General features: G+C 40.0%; 1 protein-coding gene across 1 annotated transcript in view; it reads left to right on the top strand.

Annotated features, from left to right (window-relative positions):
* LOC108790936 (lipopolysaccharide-responsive and beige-like anchor protein) overlaps positions 1-21,567 on the top strand; it is a 493,639-nt gene that overhangs the window by 167,078 nt on the left and 304,994 nt on the right. Inside the window, exons 34-35 of the mRNA XM_018561299.1 lie at positions 2,150-2,214; positions 6,826-6,934. Of these exons, the coding sequence (XP_018416801.1) occupies positions 2,150-2,214; positions 6,826-6,934 (174 nt within the window). The remainder of the gene's footprint in view (positions 1-2,149; positions 2,215-6,825; positions 6,935-21,567) is intronic.

Genomic DNA, 21,567 nt, shown 5'->3' on the forward strand with positions numbered 1-21,567 from the left:
GATTACAGTTGTGTAATGCACACTTTTATATCACTAATTTGCCTCTTTGTCATTTTCATTATTTTGCTGTTTTATTTCCTGAAATATCACTTTGTTGTATCAGGAGGGCTATTTATGTAGAACCCCAGGATAAGGTACCACAGGAAATGTGTGTCAATTAGGACCATTCTAGAATATTGACAAAGCTGAATCTTCTCTGCAGCCCTTCAATTCCTAAGTGTTGAAATGTGCTTTACAGTTACATGGCTGCATTAGTGGTGGACCTGGGGCTTTTATAGTGTTTCTGCTTTGTACCTCTGGGAAACAAATAACCAAGGCTATTACACACTTTGTATATTACATTAATATGTAATTGTTCTAAGAAAGTGTGTTGTATGATGCAATATGTTTTTTTACTATGAAAAATTATGCCCATAACTTTTTTTTCTGGTTTTAGTTGTTTTGCAAATGCATTTTTGTTTCCTTTTAATGTGTTTTTTATTTTTTATTTTTTACAAATCATGTATGTAGTTTGTGAGAAGCATTTAATGAAGGAAATAGAGTGGTGTTTAGGAAAGTAACAAAGGCAAAAAAACAGACAGTTTCAGCTCTTTGCTAAAATATACTGACAACAGTAATGTGTATGCTTAATTTTCCTTGGAAAATAATAAAATATACAATTGTGTTTTAGAATAAAAAAAAGCACACTTCAGTTTTTAAGACACCGTTAAAATACATATATATGAACTATTTTACCTACTAAAAGGTTTGTTTTTCAGTTTAGCCAGTCTTGTGATCTAGGTCTGATAGCAAGGAGAGGTTCTTAAAGGAGAACTATGGGGTCAGTGTTTTTCCCCATAGTTCTCCTTAGGGTAACGGGAGGACACAAACTAGCATCCTCCCGTCACCCTAAGCTCAGTATACCGCGAGCTACAGCGCGCGGTATAATGAGACGCCGGAGCAGATCCAGACGTAGATGACGGGATCCGCCCAGTTGCGTGAGTGACAGCTGGCTCTGCCTATCTAGAGGCAGAGCCAGCTGTACCCGCCCCCTCCCCCGTCCGTTCCACCAGTCAGCGCTGGCAGATTGGAGCAGGGAGAGGGGAATCCAGCCCCTCCCCCTGTCACGGCAGAGAGCCGTGACAGGGTCGAGAGGCGAGCGAACCCGGTAGGTGTTCGCTCACCTCCCGATCTACTGAGCCGACCTGTGACAGTCTCATTGTCACAGGTCGGCTAGAACTATGAGGTGAGTGGAAATCACTCATCTCATAGTTCTCCTTTAACCTGCCAGGAGCTTGATATCGAGCACACCCCCCAGCCTGCTGACTGAACACTGAGGGCAGGTTCACACCATTTTCCAGACCAGATCTGGTCCGGAAATTGGTGTGAACCTGCTTGCAGTTCCAGGGCATTCCAGACCAGACAAAATGAGACATGCGGTATTTTTCTGGTCTGGACTGGAGACGGCTGCACTGGTGTGAACAGAGGCCAGAAGTAGCATAGGGATATATTTAGGGCTGCAACAACTAATCGACATAATCGATTATAATCGATTAAGGATGCATTTTGTGTCTGGAAACAATCTGGTCTGGAGATGATGTGGTATGAATGAGCAGCAACACATTGATGAACACTCTGCTTTCTCCTACTGTCAGCATATAATATATCAACACATTTGCACTCCAGTTTAAGACGTTACTGTCATCTAGGGCTTGCCTTCCCTCTCCCAGTCTGACATTTGCTCTACAGGGGATTGAAGGCGGCTGATATGAGGTTCTCAAGCTGTTGTGAAACGTTGTATTTATTTATTTTGAACAAATATCTGCAATAATTGTGCAGAGTTCAGATTTAAACCAGTGAGTTTTAGAAGTGTTCCCCATAACCTTGACAAAGCTTTACAACTTGATTATACCACCATATTTCTCAAATCTTTGCTCATATGCAGCTAGCCATGCATAAATTACATTCTGAATTATTATTTTATTATTTGAAATATATACCTGTGCTCCATTGTGGAAGTAAGTGTGGGTAAAATGCAATAGTGACACTTAAAGAAAAGTTAAAAAATCAGTGCTTTCAATATTGACTGAAATTGTAACTAACATATGTGATATTGTACAGTAGCATGTATTTTTACCCCTTTCTAAATGGTTGTTTTTGTGTTTTACAGGAATGGCAAAATTCTATTCAGAAAAATGCTGGCCTTGCTTTTATTGAACTAGTTAATGAAGGAAGGTAAATTAGAACTTAATGTACATATCACAACTATAAAGTGTATTTTGTGTGTGTGGTGAAAAACCCTGGTAAAGCTGGGGTCCTTTTGTATTTAGGCCCAATGAAGAACATTTCCCCCACCTGTGCGCAGCAAGCAAACACGCTTCACGAGTAAATATTTCCAGTCTTCCTTCACAAAGGAAGTTGTGCATGCATGAATTCAATAGGGAAAAACAAATCACTTGTCTTGCTAATCATGTAAAGGGTGTATAAATATGTGGCATAACGTTTAAATGACTAAGCTAAAACACATGCATTATTTGCCCTATGTGTTTTTCTTTATTCAGCAATGAGAGCTGAAGGATATTGCATTGCTAAAAATAATTGTTATTCCACATAGAGCAGGGGATCTAGCTTAGCAGATAGAACTCAGTGTGTGAACTGAAGGGTTAATAAATCCTATATAAAACAAAGCTCTATTTCATAATTTGTGTAGTGACTGCCCGGTTGATAAAATATGCAACAGTGTCTGAAAGAGAGCAGATAGCAGATGATTCAGCCCAGCAATGTTGAGTGTATATTAATATTTGTTTTGGATAATGTAGCATTTTTAAAAGGCTTGATCCATCCATATTGAGGGGTTTGGAAGGTCTAGCTGTTGCCTTAAATAGGCAAAGGTTAAGTTCACTCTACATCTTAAAAAAAAAAAGTTTTTAATAGTTTTTAACATCACCTGCAACACTTGCTAGAGAGCTGGGTCCTCTATTATATGTGGCTAAAAAATCTGTACGCAAAATTTAAAAGGGAATTAATGTAATGGACATTATTACCACAATGGCATATTCAAGTTCTGAAATGCATGGTTATTTTTGTTTAAAATTCATGGACTTTATCAATAACAAAAACGTCCCTTGCAGTTACTAATTTAGGTCTAGGGTCCCTGGGTAAATTACTTTTACCTACCCACCTCTGCAGGCTTCAAGACCGTCGCATGTGGCCTCTTACCCCCTATGCTCCAGCAGTCAGACACGCTGACTTTATTGAATACAATGCAGGGCCCATGGCCCCGCATTATATGTGGGTATGCTCAGGGACAGTCCATAAGCTGGAGTGTAGGGGATATGAGGCGAGTGCCAACTGATGACTATCCTAACCCTTGGGTAAGTAAATATGCTTTACCCGATATTTTAGAACTAAACGAGTATTCAACCCTTGCAGTGGGGGGACAGCCGCCTGCAAGGAGAGTTTTGTTTATTTCCTCATAGATGAACTTCAAAGGAAAGAACACCTTCTTACTGTAATGCATTGTGTATGGCCCATGCAGTGTTTCCAGCGCTATAATAAGCAATAGTTTGTGTTTCTAGAAAGGTGTACTTTATTTGTATTGTTTGGCAGATTTTGTTTGTCCTCTAAATACCAGTTATGATAGCTTTAGTAAGCCGCATACTTTTGTCACGTGTTATGTTAGAATTGTTTTTAACTACCCTTGTAAATTGGCATTGTTTTTCTCTTAGCTCGTGTGAAGGGTTAACTTTGTTTTATCTGTATTTGCTGCTCTATATGCCTCTGATTTTGAAAACAAATTGCTTTGTATACTGTAGTGGGTCAAGTATGAATAATTACCAAAATTGTAGCCTAATAGTAGTAATGAGCAAAATGTGGTGACAAATGTGTCCAAAAACCCTGGACAACGTTTTAAAAGTTTTATTTAAAATGTTGAAATTGGTATACATATTTTCAGTTGATTCAACTTTTCCAATACATTTGTGAAGCATTGGAGCACAAGCATAGATCAAGTATTCCTTACTCTCCTGCCTTCTTATTGAGCTTAACCTTTTGGCTTGAAAGACAAGTGTGTAAGCCTTTATTTCATACTAGCTTCAGGTGCCTGATTACAGAGGCATTTTCTATAAACCTTGATCCCAGAGGTCATCTAACAGTAACAAGAGTGTTCAGTTACGCTGCCTGGGTCTGTATTGTTTTTATTTCCTATTATGTAGGGATGTTCTCCCTTGACCTTTTTTGTAGAAGGACTGCTTTGGATTTGGACATTGATTATTTCATTTGCATAGATATCACAGAGTAAATCTAAGCAATAGCCTTTAGTGTAACATGCCTACATATTTATAGTTGGTTTATAAACTGTAGTACAAAAATCAAAATATTTTTTGTGACTCATCCCCAAGAAATAATAAAAAAGTTTAGTTTCATGCAGAATCAGCTGGTCCCCTGAGCCCTGGTCCTGATATCCTGTTTTAGAGTGACTACTTTCTCAAGCATAGTGCTATGCAGTCACCCTTGTGTGCGCTAGAAATCTGTGTGTGTCTCTACAAACACACAGACACTGCAAATCAAGCTACTTCCCTCTCCCCAGTTATTAGTCAGCACTGTCCTGTGTCCTTTGTGATCTAGTACTGGGCAGGAAGTTCAGGGAAGCTGAGATAAGAAAATTGGAAGCAGCTGTTCAGCAACATAATGATTATAAGATTAGGCAATAATGTAAAGCAATGCTTTACTGGGCGATGTATATTGGTTTGATCTGGATTCATTATTAAAACAAAGTTGGAGAGTTTATTACTACTTTAAGAGAATAACTAACAAAATGTATACAAAAATTGCAATAATCTAAAACCTTCTAATGAGCAGCTACAACCCTTTAGTTATCATTTAAAATTGCTAAAAAATTTAGAATTTCACATAGGAATGTGAAGGTTCATGTACATTTCGCTCACGATTCTCCCCAGTACCCAGACTTCATCAGGAAAGCAAGGGTTCGAAGCTAAGGCACCATTCACATGGGATATTAGGCTGCAGCTGGGGATTCCTGTTCCAAGAACCTATGGGTTCTTGCGGCAGGAATCCCAGGTGTGTCTGCACAGATGCAGCCACTGTGCTCGTTCAAGTGAATGATAGAGCATATATCAGTGGCTGTCCATGTGTAATCATACATGGAATGATTACCTACGGTTCTGGAATGGTAATTATCTCTGGATGCGGACAGATTGTCCCTGGATGCAATCAGTGGCCGAATCTGTTTGGACACATCAGGAATTCCTGCTGCAAGAATCCATAGGCTCTTGCCACAGGAATCCCTAGCTGCACATAATAACCCCATGTTGAATGTAGCCTTATAGCGAGGGTATGCAACTGAAAACCATTATAAACATCAGCACCAGAAGTCCTCAAGAACCAATTTTTTCTCCTAGCAGATTTTTGACCAGAGCATAATGCTGTCTTAGGCACAATCAACACACAAGTACCTGTATTGCCAGTTGTCTCCCTGCAGCTGATCTTCCCTCAATTTTGATCAGCTGGGAGTGTGCCAGTGAACATACACTCAACACAGAACAGCAGAGCCAGCGAACACATAAATGTGGTGGCTTGGTGTTGAGGCCCATCCACCCTGTCACTGCATATATGCAATACTCCGGCGAGAACATGTAAAAGAAAACCTTGTTACAATTCGAACTGCGTAGCAATTATGCAGATCTAGAGATATGAGAATCTAAATGTAGATGTCCAAAAAATGAGAAGTTACATGCAGCTAAAAGCCATTCATGTAAGTGTAGAATTTAGCTCCTGACCTTCTGACCCCCTATTGACCACTGAGGTAGTCCTACATGGTTAAGGGCCAACATGAAGGATCAGGAGGTAGAATGGGAAGTACCAAGCTCAACTTTTACAGAAAAGTCAAATCTTGGATATAAATTCTGCTGACTTTGTGTATAAATTGTTTTGAATTGTGATTTTCTTTGAATCTAAAGTAGAACTATATGCAAATAAAAAAAGATCCTTAAACGCTAAGTTCACCTTTTCAAAAAAATTTACTTGCAAAAAAAAATGAAGTCCCCACCAGCTGATGTAGCTGTTAGTACACTGTACTTCACAGTCCCACAGTCTATAAAGATTATAATACTCGCAAATGGTAATCGCTTATTGGTTAGCATGACCAAGCTTCTTGCTTCTGGAACCCAGTCCATGGCTCAGAGGCTCTTTTTATTCAGCATGACCAAGTAATTGTCAGTCAAACTAGCACAGCACTGAAAAACGGCATTGTAATGAAGGCTATTACAGAGTGGTACTTACATTGTTAAATTATAAAGTGCATTGTTTGCTTTCTATTTTGATGTTGTTCTGTCAAAAATACTTGGTGACACTGCCAGTGTTTAAAATTACATTAATAGGGTGAGCATGCAGATTCCATTGCAGTGAAATGTCTGTAGCATTGTAATCCTATTGAGCACTGCAGTGTTGTGCAGGCAGAGGGTTCTCAGCATTGTTACTGCTGAGAACCCTCCTTCTTAAACAAATTCTTGTATATCACTTGCAAATGTTCCTTAGTTTCTACATGACATGTTTAATATGCTGGCTTTTCCACTTGATCAACTTGGTTACAGACCTATTTTAAGGAGTCTTTGAGTTTACAGATGTAGTTATGCAGCTCCTTCCAAATATTAGGGTAGATGACTGAATTTGTATTGTAGTTGAAAGCTCCTGCTGGCTAAGGCTTTGGCAGAAAAGTGAGTATAATAAAAGGGCAAAATTGAACCCAATAGGAGAGTGCTTCTGAAATTGGTTATAAGGGCATTACCTATATACATTTAATGAGCTGTTTATATCATTTTTGTGTAGATTATTGAGCCAAACCATGAAAGATCACCTGGTGAGAGTAGCAAATGAAGCTGAATTTATCCTGAGCAGACAGCGAGCAGAGGAAATACACAGGCATGCAGAGTTTGAGGTAAGTTCAACTTCAGTCAAATGTTTATATTTAATATGGTGGAATGTTTATTCAGTATTTTTTTTATTCAATTCTCCATTTCTTTAAAGAAATCAATTTTTTATTCACATATTTTTAGTTTACGGTCATGGAAATTCAATGTATGTAGGTTTTATTGTAGAAAATTGGGATTTTTTTTTAATCCTTAGGCAATAAACCAGAAAATGTTGTTTGTTGATAGATTTGTTCATTGATGTAACAGTGAAGATGAACAGGTGGGGTTATGGACTATCACCAGATGAGTCTTGAGTACATTTGTCTTCATGAAATGTGATGACATTTACAAATGTACTGCACTTTTATATTTGGTGGCATCGGACAGTAATGAAGCAGTGAGGTGTGACAGGAACTCAACATTTGTTTGTCATCCACAGCAAAAACCAGAAGTAATAACAGAATGCAAGGGATGGGATTTTATTAGTTGGGAAAGGTATTAAGTAGGTATATGCATTTCTCTGTTTTTGAACGTTACTGCAAGTTTTATTACTACTTTAAAAAAATGTGTTTTGGCTTGACACTGTTCTCTATTTTGTGAGGACAGTTTTTTTTGCAAACATTTTTTATCATTGACATTGAGAAGGAACAGTAGAAAAAGGACAGTGATGTACACTTCTAATTACCAAATATAAGACAATAGAAATACCGCCAAGGGGAGAATTGTCAAATTGTCAGGACAGTTTCAGTGGAATGGTTTGTGAAAAAGAAGTTGTTAAAATGTGAATGTAATAGTTTTGGGTCTGAGGTTATCAGTAGTGATGGTCCGAACACACCTGAGTTCAGTTTCAATTCGAACTTTAACATGGAAAAAGGAACATGGAAACTCGATCTTTGAACTCAAGGAAAGTCTATGGGACTAAAACGCTGAGAATCAAATTTCCCCATTTTGAAGGCTTATATACAAGTTATTGGCTATAAAAAAGGTATGGGGATTCGGGTACTGCCCTGGGGGACATGAATAAATGCAAAAAAAAACACTTTTAAAAAATAGTTTTTAAAGGAGCAGTGATTTTAACATTACTTAAAGTGAAATAATAAAAATGAAAAATTACTTTAAGTATCGTGCCTGCGGGGGTCCCCTGAAACTGCTTGTAAAGTGGCGCATCTGTACGATGTATAGAGCCTGCTGCCGCAAAAAATTGACATTTATAAAGGGGGGGAAAAAAAGTATGCGGTTCCCTCTCCCAAACAATACCAGACCATTTTTAGGGGGTCCCCCCTAAAATTCATCAACCAGACCTTTGATCCGAGCACAGGCCTGACAGGGCAGGGAAGGGGACGAGTGAGTCCGAACTCCACCTAGAATCTGCCACATGCAGATCACACCTTTCTTTCAACAAAATAAATGCCCTTAAGAAATGGCACTTTAAATCCCAATTAGAACACCGGTTTCTACTCGGCTTACCAATCCGGTAGTCGCCTCAATTATCTCTTTATTAGCCACCATGCAATAGTATGGAACTCTTCTTGCGATATTGAATCCATAATTTGGTTTAACTTTGACTCTCATTTTGAGCGGTACAATTCTGGGGGATAGGATCCCCTTGTACTGACCAGTCCAGTGTTCAACATTTAGAACAATACATGCAAGACATCCTGCACCCCTCTGCACACCCAAACACATGCAACACATTAAATTCCCCAATAATGTAAGCAGAGATGATCACCAAAGATAAACACACGCCCTCTGGCAAATGGGTTTACACCTAAACTTTCAAAGCAATCTTTTCACTCAATTCCTAGGCCAAGCTCTCAACCCACATTTCCTTAATCCCAAATCCTGTTAAAGGATCACTCTCTCTGCTTTAATTAACACCTAATCTTGTGTATAAGAGTTGATCTGAAGCTTTACGTTAAATTGATAGCTAACAGAATCCTACTTCTCCTCCCACAGTTGATGCACCCGGGCCAGGTAGGGTTTGTTCATGTCTGAGGAGGCCTGGGGCAATACCCTCTTGCTAACCCAACACACCCAAAACTGAAACATACTTATGTGCTTTTTATTGGTAGACACAGAAATGGCCTTTGAATGCATCTACTTATCTTTTCCTAATCATACTGTCTGACGTTTAGGCCCTAACCGCCTCCAAAGAACTTATTACATTTATTATGTTCCTTATGCTAGCGTGAGTGTCATTGAACCTCTATGTCCGGGATTTTTTATATGCAGTAGCATATGCCATGGGTGCCACTTTCAGTCCTATTTTCTGTATTGCCCATGCGCATCTGGTCATTGCCTTTCAACAAAACTCCTCCGTATGAGGCATCCACACTGGTTCCAATAATACAAAGCTCTCATTTTTTGCTGAAGACATTTTACCTTGTTATGCAGTCCCATATATCCATGCCATCTAAAGTAAATTAATTTCACATGAGTTAGCTCCTTCTGCAACTTTTAAGGTAAACTACTCAAATCGGAAATACTCCGTATCCCTCTACCACCCCCTCAAGATATTGTTTTGTAAAACAATTTTCCTTTTAACATTTGCAACAGTAAAATTATTTAGACGTACAGATACTTTCTAATATATCACACTTATTTACTCATTATTTGCGTTTTCTACAGGAAACACTATCTGATCTATAGACCTACTCTCACAAACTATTCTCTTGAATGGGCAGGATCAACATTAAACATTGTGCCCAGATTTCTCTTCAAGGAAAAACTATCTCTGGAGCTTATAGAATGCCACCCGATCCCCATATCTACTCTCCTATGGTTGCCCCTACTCAGCTGCCCTCCACAAACTCAAACCCATCCTAACTCATTCTCCTGTAGTATGGGATAGCATAAAATACTCAGTAAACTTAACCTCATCTCATCCATGTCTGTGAAGGTTCTCATTCACCCAGGTCATGGTATATCTGTAAAGAAATAAGTCAAGGCAACTGGACTTGCTGTATTTCTTCCCTGAAGACGTTTCAATGGTCATCCAGCCAACTTTCTCAATTCAGAATGACTTGTACAAGTCATCTACCTTTGATCGAGATTATGATTTGTCGTCTCTACCTGCTTTTGAGGACCCCACTCAATTTCGTTGGTGGTCTGGGCAAGACTTTAACCAGTTGACATCCGCGGTGTTAAACCCCCTTCCCATCCAGGCCATTTTTCAGTATATTCCTGGCGGTAATCCCGAGTATGGCTCGGGGTTAATTTTCAGTACCAAAAGCGGTAACCCAAAGCCACACGCGGGATTACACTGTGCGTCACTTATCTTGTCCCTATGAGCCCCGCTGCGTCCTCGGGCCGATGCCGCCATACAGGTTCCTTCCCTTGCGAGCGAGCGCGTCACAGGGGGCGTAACCGGCTGGAAATTCAAAAGTAAAAAATAGAAAGAAAAAAAAGAGAAAACATACTGACATAATCAGACCGCCAGGAAGGTTAAAGACATGTATTGTCTATTTACTATCACCGGCATTAAATCCTTCCAGTAACTTGTTAAAGATGTCACCAGCACACCATGTTGAAGTGAAGAACACATTATTTGTTTTGACATGAAGCATCAATAAACAGACGTGTTCATTTCTTTAATACGGTGTGCTGGTTACATCTTTAACAAGTTTCAGTATTGGCGGTGCCATCCGCGGTCACTTCGAGCAACCCACGCTGACAGGGATACTCAGTAAGGAGTGCAGCAGGATTCTGGAATACAAATCCTTCCATAAGTACAGAATTCCAATGAAAGTTCCATGTGGGAACATTATCATTACTTTCTTTATATCCTGTCATTGCTGAAGGACAACTCCTCTACCCTCGATATTGCTGCCTTCGAATAATGTTGCCATAATGATCTACATTCTCCTGGTCTTATTCTTATCTATACTTAATTTTTCTGTGATGTCCTCCAATACCCTTACCCCAGCACCCTATCCAACTGAATGGCAGTAGGAGCTTGGTCATATTATAACACTGGAGGATGGGCAGGATATTTGGTTTGTCACAGCAAAAATATCTAGAAACATATTGGACTTGGAGACCCCCTATAAAATACCCTTTAACTGTCGACATGTTTTCGGGGCTGCGTTAAACCAGAAACCATTTCACACATCTGGTGAACATGGCCCTGCATGACTAAGGTATGGAACAGAGTGTATAACCGTATTCAATTAATCCTCCACACCAACCTAAACAAAAATCCATGACAAGCGTTGCTTAATCTCCCTCTTAAAGTGACCCTAAAATCAGAAATTAAATCTTAAAAATGCATTCAAGTAACAAAAATGTATTTTTTTTTTTTTTTTGTATCACTTGGCTGTAGATCCATAAATCATGTCTGAATTTGTGTTGACCCTGTCCCTTCTTCTGGAGGATGGCTGCTTTTGCTTCCCATGCTCCCTGTGTGTGCCACTGCTTCAAGCTTACTCTTGTGATAGACTATAACTGCAATACAAATTAGCGAACTAAACATGAGATTTTAGTCTATCACTGGAGTGAGCTGGGAGCGGTGTCTACTTTATAACACACATAGGGAACAAATGTAGCCACACTCCAGAAGGAAGGACAGTGTCAACACAAATTCAGAGATGATTTGAGGATCTACAGCTGAGTGATACAAATAAGATACATTTTTGTTGAGGTACTTGAATACATCTTTAAAATTAAACTCCCAGACTTCCGGTTCCGGCGCCTGCCAGGAGAGTCGCACATGTGAAGAGCTCCGGTTCTTCGGGACTAATAAATCAGCGTTTTAACTGGGCCAGAGCTGCCACTGAGCTATATTACAGGGCGAGAGGCATAACTACTCGAAACCCCCAGAGATGGACAAATTTCTTGAACGATCTCGCGGCACAGCACGGGAGGACTATCGAACTGGGAAAAAGGGCGCGCAAACTTTACTTGAGGCTATGGAGGCCTCCCAACCAGACTCTCCACTTGACTCGGATGCCGAATCAATCCCAGACCCAGGGTCCCCTAGGGACTCGGACAAAATCGCCGCTGCTGTGGCCAAATTGTTGAAGCCTACTATCCAGGCATCTATAACGGTGGCGGTGGAAGCAGCGATCACCAAAGGTATGCAATCCTTACGCCACGACATTCTGGCACAGACCCGCCGTGTAACGGAGGTGGAAAACAGGGTCTCTCTACTGGAAGATGAATTGGCGGCTGCCAATTCACAGGTCCGTGCACTTACCCAGCAACAGCGGTCAAATTCCGCGAAACTGGAGGATTTGGAAAACCGCTCCAGGAGGAACAACCTCCGCATAGTGGGCCTCCCTGAAACCTACATGCCTGCGGAACTATCAAATCTATGCTCACATATTCTTCCGGACAAGTTGGGACTCGCTCGTAACTGTGCAGTGGAGAGAGCACATCGGCTAGGCCCACCGCAACAAAAATACTCTCGCCCTCGTCCGGTGATTGTCAAATACTTGTCCTATGTGGATAAATCGGACATTCTCAAGGCCTACCGCAATACCGCAAACCTCCGACTCGAAGAGCATAATCTCCTGCTGTTTGCCGACTATTCGGCGGAGGTTAGCCGCAAAAGAAAGGCCTTCTCAGAGGTATGCAAGACCCTACGCCAGCGGAACATAAGATTCTCCCTGTCGTACCCAGCAATACTCCACGTTCAACCTCTGGATGGATCTAGGCATACCTTCACTACACCGCAAGAGGCCAATTCGTTCCTGGAACCCAACAATACAGTGGGCCTTGATCAACGCACACACCTGGGAAGCAAGCGGCAGCGTCGGTTCTCCCCTCCCCCGGCCCCGGTGGCGATGGAGCCCTCCTGAACGGGGCAAGCGATGATCGAATCTCCAGGATCCTGTCGTTCAGGGAGAATCGCTTTAGGTTCCGGAACACGATGCAGGATTTCCCGACCAGAGACGCGGATAACATGCCCGACAATGGCTTTGACAGCCAAAGTTTTATGGTTTTGTTTCCTTCGGTTTATATTATAGTTTTTTTTTCTTTTTGCTCAACCTGCCCGCGTTTTTTTTTCTTTTTTTTTTTTTTTTCCTTCCCGCTATAAGTTGTTTTTTTCACCACGCGTTCTTCAATGCACCCAATGGATCCACCCTGCTCTAGCAGGGTTGATCTCGGGTGGATTAGCGGAAGAACGGCTCTACTTGTTTTTTAGTTTGTTACAGTTAGGTTTATTTTTTGGTTTATTGTTTATTCTCATGTATGTACTCATCGGTTTCTCATGTGACAGCAACCCGACGATTAGCAGGATGTACTACTCTCGATGCTTTGTCCGTCTAACCTTAATGGTCAAGATGACCATCTCTGACATGGAAAAAGGGTCAATAATATGTTCAAGATTACTCTGGGTGTTCTATGTGAATGGGGGGTCTGGGGAGAGTCTTGTGCGCGGGCGCATCAACTTCGCCTACAGCCTGTCCCAACAATATTGCTATGTCACAGACGGTTAATATTATAACGTGGAATGTGAAGGGTCTACGATCCCCTCAAAAGCGCACTAGAATACTGCGACATCTTGCAAAATTGAAAGCCCACGTGGCACTGTTACAAGAAACCCACTTACAGAAAAGATTTTCACAGGCTGCGGAAATTCTGGGTGGGTGAGGTCATAGGTTCTCCCTCCCATGGCCGAAAGGCGGGGGTTGTTATCCTGCTGCACAAGACTCTCTCGTATACTGTACTCTCAACAGACACTGATGCGGAAGGGCGTCTGGTAAAAGTCCGAATCGTCCTTGAGGGGGAAGAATATATGATTTATAACATATATGCACCAAACTCTCCGCCTAGCGCCTTCTTTCGCACCTTGACCTCATGGATATTGAGCGATACAGTAACGAATAAGGTGATAGGGGGAGACATGAACATGGCATTGTCAGAGAGTGAGGATCGGGTGTCAGCTACAACATCGCGAGGCCGGATAACCTCTTCCTCACCCTCGCACTTAGCACAGTTCCAATCCGATTTAAACATTTATGATGTGTGGAGGCTACAAAATCCAGAAGGTAGGGAATATACCTACTGTTCCCCAGTCCATGCTTCTCTTTCCCGCATAGACTATATTTTTTGTTCCCACTCACTATTGCCCTATGTGGTACCTAGAAAGAAAACTAGGCAAGTCCCTAGGACAGCTGGAGATACCGGAGGAGTATACTCCTACTAAGGGGCTATACTAATAGATGGCGAGAATATGGGGTGTGCTAGGGTTGGGACACGACATAGTGTTATCTATATGCATGTAAAAGGTTCTATGCAGAAACTGACATTGCTAGGTTGTGGTTTACGTGTCTGATATCATTGTAACCATGAGATGTATACATGAGAATTGTCACTGTCTTGTTATTGTCTTTTTGTATTTGATTTACTTTATCCATCTATTGGTGGAATGAAAATTAATAAAGACATGTTTAAAAAAAAAAAAAAAAATTAAACTCCTGAGTTTAGTGTCACGTTTAGGAAAATTTCTTGCTATGCATATCTCTACTGCAACCAAAATAACAATCGCTAAAGCCTCTAAAACTACTTTAAATTTGAGGAGTTTAAAAATCTGATTCATAATAAAATGGTTAATGTAATGCTTACTGCCGTTTTTTAAATGACACACACAGAAACGGTTTCTCACAGTTTGGCAACCTTGGATAACATATATTTGAATCCTCTTTCTGATCTATTTAAATGCTGTATGCCTTTGATCTCTAAGATACAACCTCCCCTACCCTTTTTTGTCTCCCCTCTCCCTTGCTTCCCCCTCCCCAGATTTTTCCACTTACCCTCATTCTTTTACCACCCACAACTTAACGCTTTCTTACTCCCACAATTATGGATCTACAGCTTGATGTACCATTATTCCTACCTTCTGTCTTGCTTATTTGACCTATCTTCTATTGTGTTCCTTGTTCATTTGAAACCCCACCATAATGCTTCGGAAATCATTTTTGTCAAACACTTTAAAGCAATTTCTACATTTCAAAGCTTTATACATCAGTTTAAAGCAGCTCTGTTGCCACATTTTAAAATTTAAATAAATGGGGGTGTAGTGTATCCCATAAACTGCTGTTATTCTTGTGATGAGCTGACAGTCCCTTGCCATGTGTAGATATTTAGTTGCCTGGGAATGCAGCATTTGTTTAATATTACACCTATTTTGTTTTTTTATTTTATTTTTGTGACCCTTATCTGTAGTTGCTTAAATGGCTTTCTAAAAGAAAGAAACCCCATGCTTCTTAGCCAGTGCTTGTTCAAGTGTCATGCTGTGTATTGTACAGTGAAACCCTGTGTACTTTTTCCATTGCCAGACACAAATGTGGTGAAATGTCTTCAGTGCCTAGCTTTGTTATAAAGAAATAGACTGCTTGTTTTACTTGCTACATCAAGTGGTTTGATGACAGCCCAGCAGAGATAAAATATCCCATCTTCTTTATTTACTGCTTAATTGCTGAAATTATCGAAAGCTTTAAACCTTAAATAATACAAGACATCTTGCTGTTACCAGTGCAGGAAACCTTTTGCCAATCCTTTTTATTTCATTTTATTTAAGCGTCCTTCAGTGCAGATATTAGGTTTAAGAAAACGGAGATAATTATGAATGAACTTAAAGTAGTCTTGCTAACAAATACTATTTTTATGCCATCAGCCTGGTTTCTAAACAGATCAGATGTTGACCCTTGCAGACATTTTTGGAAAATCTGACAACTCAGCCTTTTAGTGTAGTGATATTTTATTCCTAGGCATTGTCCTAGTTTGGTTGTTATAAACTCTAATTCTGCTACTATAAAAAGGTATATCTGTTTAATTCCAGTTGGTCCTTAAAATCCTCAGGGACCACATCATTCTGAGTTTTGTGGTCCTTGCCAAAAAAACCTTGCCCCAGCTGTGATTAACCCCGTTTTGTCCTTTTGCCATAGCATAGCAATGTGCAAAACTTGCTTTTGCTACTACGCTAGTGCTTAAAACTGAAAAAGTCCTAGTTTGGTTAATACTGACATATATTGTTGTCTACATGCAGAATTGGGCACAATGACACAGTTTGCTGTGCTGAAGTCTTTCTTTGTAGAATTCTGATTTTAAACACAGAGGTTACTGAAGGTCCCTGTAAATGAGGGGACAACACTTTAACCTGTTGCCGTCCGCCCGTTGCAAAAAAACGGACGGCGGACTCACATTTGCGGGTTGCCGTCTCCAGCCGGCATTTTCGTTCTGCTCGTGCGAGCCCCCGGGCAGAAAAAGCCTGTTCAATGCAAAGAGCTGTTACCGGCTGTTTCACATACACACGATCGGTGGCTCTATAGCCTACCGATCGCGTGTATGTGCTGGCTCCGTGACCCCCCTCTCCTGATCCCTCACCTTCAATCCCGGGATCCGCTGCCCCATCGGCGGCCCGGGACCGGCTCGGGAGGGCGTCAGGAGGAAGATGGGAGGGAAGTCAGCATCTTTCTCCTTGCTGACCTCCCTCCGTGCTGTGAATGCGGAAGTGATGTGTATTACATCACTTCCGCATTCACCTGTCAGTCATCTGGCTGCTATAGCCAGAGAGAAGAATCTGATGAAGCAGATCTGTGCTTCATCAGCTTCTTTTGGGGTCCCCAGGTGACATTAGGGGTCTTGGAGATCCCTAATGTCTCCATAAAAAGGACCCGTCAGTGTGCCTTTGCTATTATATAGGGGGATTGTTATCCCCCTATGTAATAGCAATGACATTAAGTGTAAAAAAAATAAAAAGAGTAAAAAAATAAATAAGTCACATAAAAAAAGTTTTAAAAAATCCCCAAATTTTTAAGTCCCCCACCCCCACATTTACACACATATAAATGTAAATACGCGTTCGCGGCGCCAGCATGCGAAAATGACGTCTGAGTGAGAGCAATCATTTTAGGGCCATCAATCACTGATAACACTAAACTGATGAGCGGTAAAAGCTTTTAAAGCGTCGCCTATGGCCAATTTTGGGTATTGCAGTTTCTTGAGGTTTCGCTCGCACGCGCACAATTTTAAGGCTTGACATGTTTGGTGTCTTTTTACCCGACATGACTCCGTCTTTTATATTTTACCGAAAAAATGGGTAATAATAAATGTTTTATTATTTAATATAGGGGAAACCGTTTAAAAAAAAAATGGTACTTTTCCCTTAATATAGTAAAAAATAAAACCCCCAGTGGTGATTAAATACCACCAAAAGAAAGCTCTGTCTGTCCCAAAAAAATTGTATAAAATGTATTTCAGTGCAGCATTGCATGACGGAATAAATGTCGATCAAAGTACTGCAGCGCTGAACACTGAAAAATGGCCTGGATGGGAAGGGGGTTTAACACCGCGGACTTGAAGTGGTTAAATTCTATGATCTGCAAAAGGAATATATCTTTGACTTTACTTTTAACCTTTCGTTTTTAATAAATAATGATGTACCATAAATGCACGAGGATTCAAGTAATTAAAAGGATATAGAGCAGGTTAAGAACAGGTCATTATGTTGCCTTGAGGAAGTGACCCTGTGAGGCCCTGAGACATTGGTTTTATTTGACAAATGAGAAGTTGTGTGTATGTATAAATGTGTTCTCATCGGAGTGCTTGTGACTTTCTGTCCTTCCATCCATGTTAAGGATGCTTCACAAACTGCTGGAATACTGACATCAATGGTGATCTAGCCTGTAACAACCTACGGTATATGTTTATGTTGTAAAGACAACGGAGCACCACTGCATTCAATTGGCACATTGTCTTCCTAGTCCAGTGTAATATTTAAATAGGCATTTAGTAGGCAACTTCCATGTGGCCACCCTTTCCTTTAAATAGCTACACATGTTAATTTTGTTTGGAAAATTTGCAAAGATATGCTTTGAATTTTCTTTTATTATAAACCTGTGGTTAATTCAGAACCAACTAATTTCCATTACAGTAAGTTAACCACCATAAATGTGTGCTATCTTGACACCAAGAAGCAGTAGACAAAAAAGTGGCAAGTCATGCACACAAGTAATGTAAAACTAGTATTCAGTGCAGCACTATTTTAGACTCTTGTTCTCATCTGCATTTTTGGAGAGGTCCGCAAGTGAACCAAGCCAATGAAATAAATGTATTTGCTTGAAGCTATAATAGACATGGTTAGGTATCACCTGATTTTTATTTTATTAGTGATACCCTTTGCTGTAACTATATTAATACCATTGTATTCCTCTTCTGTCTGAAGTGCCATTTGGAAGATTTCATTTATTTTTCATCTTACTAAAAATATGATTTACAATGCCCCATATTTTATCCCCATTTGTTAGAAATCGTGCGGAGCAGGAAAGTTCTATGCATGATTTCTCTACAATAATTAAATGTAACATTTGCAAGGTGCGTGAAATTTGCCCTTTTTTCTCTGCAGTTAAGTTTTGTCATGCGTAAAATTCAAGGATTCTCCTCAATGTTAATCTTATTCCATTCTGCTTTATATTCTGTTCTTGCAATGTGGTAAATGTGGTAAATACTGGCTAGATTCTATTCATGCTGATCTATGGACCTTAGGTTACTTTGTTTTTTCATGAATTCAGCTTTTTCTTTGGAAACAATAAATCAAAAATAAAACATCCAGTAACCTTTTAAGCCTATAAAAATGCACATTTGTACGAAAGGAATATCAGAGGACACAGAGCAGTTCCTTATAAATATACCTTCCTTGTGGAGTGGATGTGCTTTGTATGCATAAGTGTGTTCTTCTAAGCTTGTCTATCCCCAGAAAATAAAACCAGCTTGCAAACATTATGCATCCAGATGACCACTCAGATAAGACAAAAGGCATCAGGCCCTATGGAGAAAAGAAGAACAGTAAATGGAAACAGAAATAAGTCGAGCATTATGACTTATACATGTATTCGATTAAAACTGACCCTCCAGAATATGTTGAAATATTCAAAGATGATTTTTAGGCAGTAAGCTGTGCTATATGAACCATACATTTTAGCTATATTTTGATTTGAATTTAAAATGAATGATTTACCATATAACAATGAAATATTTAGCTATTGTAGACATATCTTTTGTTTACCTTGTCTAAAGTTCCAAAACTTGGATTGAACACAAAGTGTTGATTTGCTATGTTCTAGGGAACATCTAGAAGTATTACTTTGACTTTAAGCAGTGCCTCAAAATCTCTGCCTAGTATCTTAAATTCCTCCTCAAAAATAACTGTTCGCTTCCTGGTATGTGAGTTTGCCTAGACTCTCCTGTGTCTACAACCTCATAGTTGTAAATCTTCAGTGTGCGATTTTTAGGTACTGCTGCCTCTTAGATTTGGGGTGAAATTTGGTGATATCACTACTGTGCTGCTTACTGTTCTCCTTGCTGGAGACTTGATATGGGAAGCAAAGTCCTGTATGTACCAAGATGGCTGCCTCCATACAAAAAAAGTGCAAAACAAGGCTTGGTAAGTCAGTAATGAGGAAATATCAGCTGCAGGGAGCCCAAAAGCAATACTGGTGACTAGTCATTTGCCTATTTTGTGAGCACAGCTACCAGAGTTCAGTTCTTCTTTAAATGACCGTTAAACATAAATTACATCATTTTGTTTCTTGACTTCTTTAACATATATTGAGTCACTATGTAAAGGTTTCTGGAGATTTTCCCTTACAATTAACACTGTGCAACAGACAGCACAGATACATGCATATTCTGTCTTTGCTGTAAAGTTGCTTATTCTTTTGCATAATTGGATAGCCAGTACACGGCACATGTTTCCGTTTTGGTACAAATGCTTTTACTTTACCAAAGGCTTATCTCCACTCCTGCTTGTGTTCACAAGATTTCAATGATAGCACTGTTTGAAGGATAAGGTTGCCTTAATCTAGGTCCAATTTAATTTGAACTCCACCTGCCATTTTGCTCATTTTGGGTAGAGTGTGAAAAGTTTGGAACCGCTGTCATGACTTTATTGTTGTCTTTGTCCCTGTTTGGGATATTCTCTTTTCTTTGATGGTTGTCACAAAAAGTCAAGAAAATAGACATTTTACAGCTGTCAAGAGAATAGCAATAGAGGGAAAATGCTCCAATGAAGCACATATCAACAAATTAAAAGTGTAGCGCTACCACAAAAAACTTCATGAACCTAAAAAAAGCAATAATTTAAATACTTAATTAACATAACTTTTTTTTTTTTTTTTTTTTTTTACCCCACAAACTGTGGTAAAAACATAAAAAGTCTGTGTTACACAAAGTCCATTTAATCCAACATACAGAAAATTATTCTTAAATGATAAAATGGCACGTGGTCAATATTGGGGATCCTGCACCATGCGACTCTTGGACCTAATAATTAAACTAAGGTCTATCTGGGCTTGTTTCCTTTCTCAGAATGCTGCCGTTCTTCCGCTCAGTTATCCAGGGTGGTACTCAGAAGGAAAAAAGAATGTAAAAGTGCTCACTGTTTGCAAATTCTTTGTTATAAAAAAATATAAAACATGGCCACTCGCATAAAATTGTGCAAAAAATACATGCATACAAAGCTTTTTTTCTCTACAGCAGAAACTCGCAAACAGTCCTATTCTGAATCACAACTCTTTCTAGTCTGTATAATGTGATTACATCATCTGAAACTCCTCCCTGCATATTGTGTCCATTAACTTCTTCAGGAGTACGTAGCTCAGAGACCTACATGCCTTTCTGTATATGCAGTGGCCTCCTACTGTCAAGACAACCGCAGCAAAATGTCTATACAACCTGGAACCTGGGGGTTGTACTTGAACAAACTGAACTAGAAGTTTGGCCAACAATTTTAAATATCCATTAAGGGGAAAAGTAGGTTAGTAAGACTCGCAATGAGCTGCATCCTTACCTAGTTTGAGCAGAAGAACAAACCTTTATTCACAGTGATAAGGTGGCGCTGATGCTTAAGGCCTCTTTTCTTCCTAAGGTGGCCTTCGACTTTGATTATCCTGCCATCCTTATGTCCTGCTCCTTAAAATACTAAAGACATTTCTCTCGTTTGGATGTGGTGCAGGCCGTTTACCTTTCTGCTTCCATCCGCAGGTCTGACTTATTTGTCATTTGTGTCATTCCTGAGATGCCAGTCTCTTATTCCAGTATTGCTTATTCGATTTGGCAAACTATCACTCAGTCCTATGATTTGAAGTGTTAAGTTTCCCTCTTTTCAGTAAAGGCTTACTCTATAACGGGTGTTAGGGTATACTGAAGCCTGATGCTGGAAGGCCCAAGAAACACCATCTATAAGGCTGCCACCTGTTCCTCTGTTTTTTCTTATTTTATAAGTTTTATCAGGTGGAAGTTCAGATGCTAGTTTTGGCCACAGAGTTATTCAGGCAGCTGTCTGACTTATGGGCCCCTTCTGTTACAATTCCCGGTTGGTGGTGGTGGTTGTTTTCATGAGTTGTTTGCTGTGTTGCATGACCATCTTTTTGGACTGCTTTTGAACATCCCATCTATTGAAGAATGAGTTCCCTATGTCTTGTGATGTACGAGCAAGAATACAGGATTTTTGTTCATCACAGGACCCTCCCCTCTGTGTTACTTTAATCTACTCTTGTACTGCTTGCTTAAAAAACAGAGGCAGGATGCGAGTGGGAGGGTTTACACAGGGCTGCCGTAACAGCTTTGATTCTACAGTGCCCAATCAACTGAAGGTAGCTGCATAACCTTTTAGTTCAAGAAACACATTTTACAGATAAGGCAAAAATACTTTTTT

The sequence above is a fragment of the Nanorana parkeri genome, unplaced genomic scaffold (assembly GCF_000935625.1).
Source record: "Nanorana parkeri isolate BGI_ZX_2015 unplaced genomic scaffold, ASM93562v1 scaffold514, whole genome shotgun sequence".
NCBI classification, from domain to species: Eukaryota; Metazoa; Chordata; class Amphibia; order Anura; family Dicroglossidae; genus Nanorana; species Nanorana parkeri.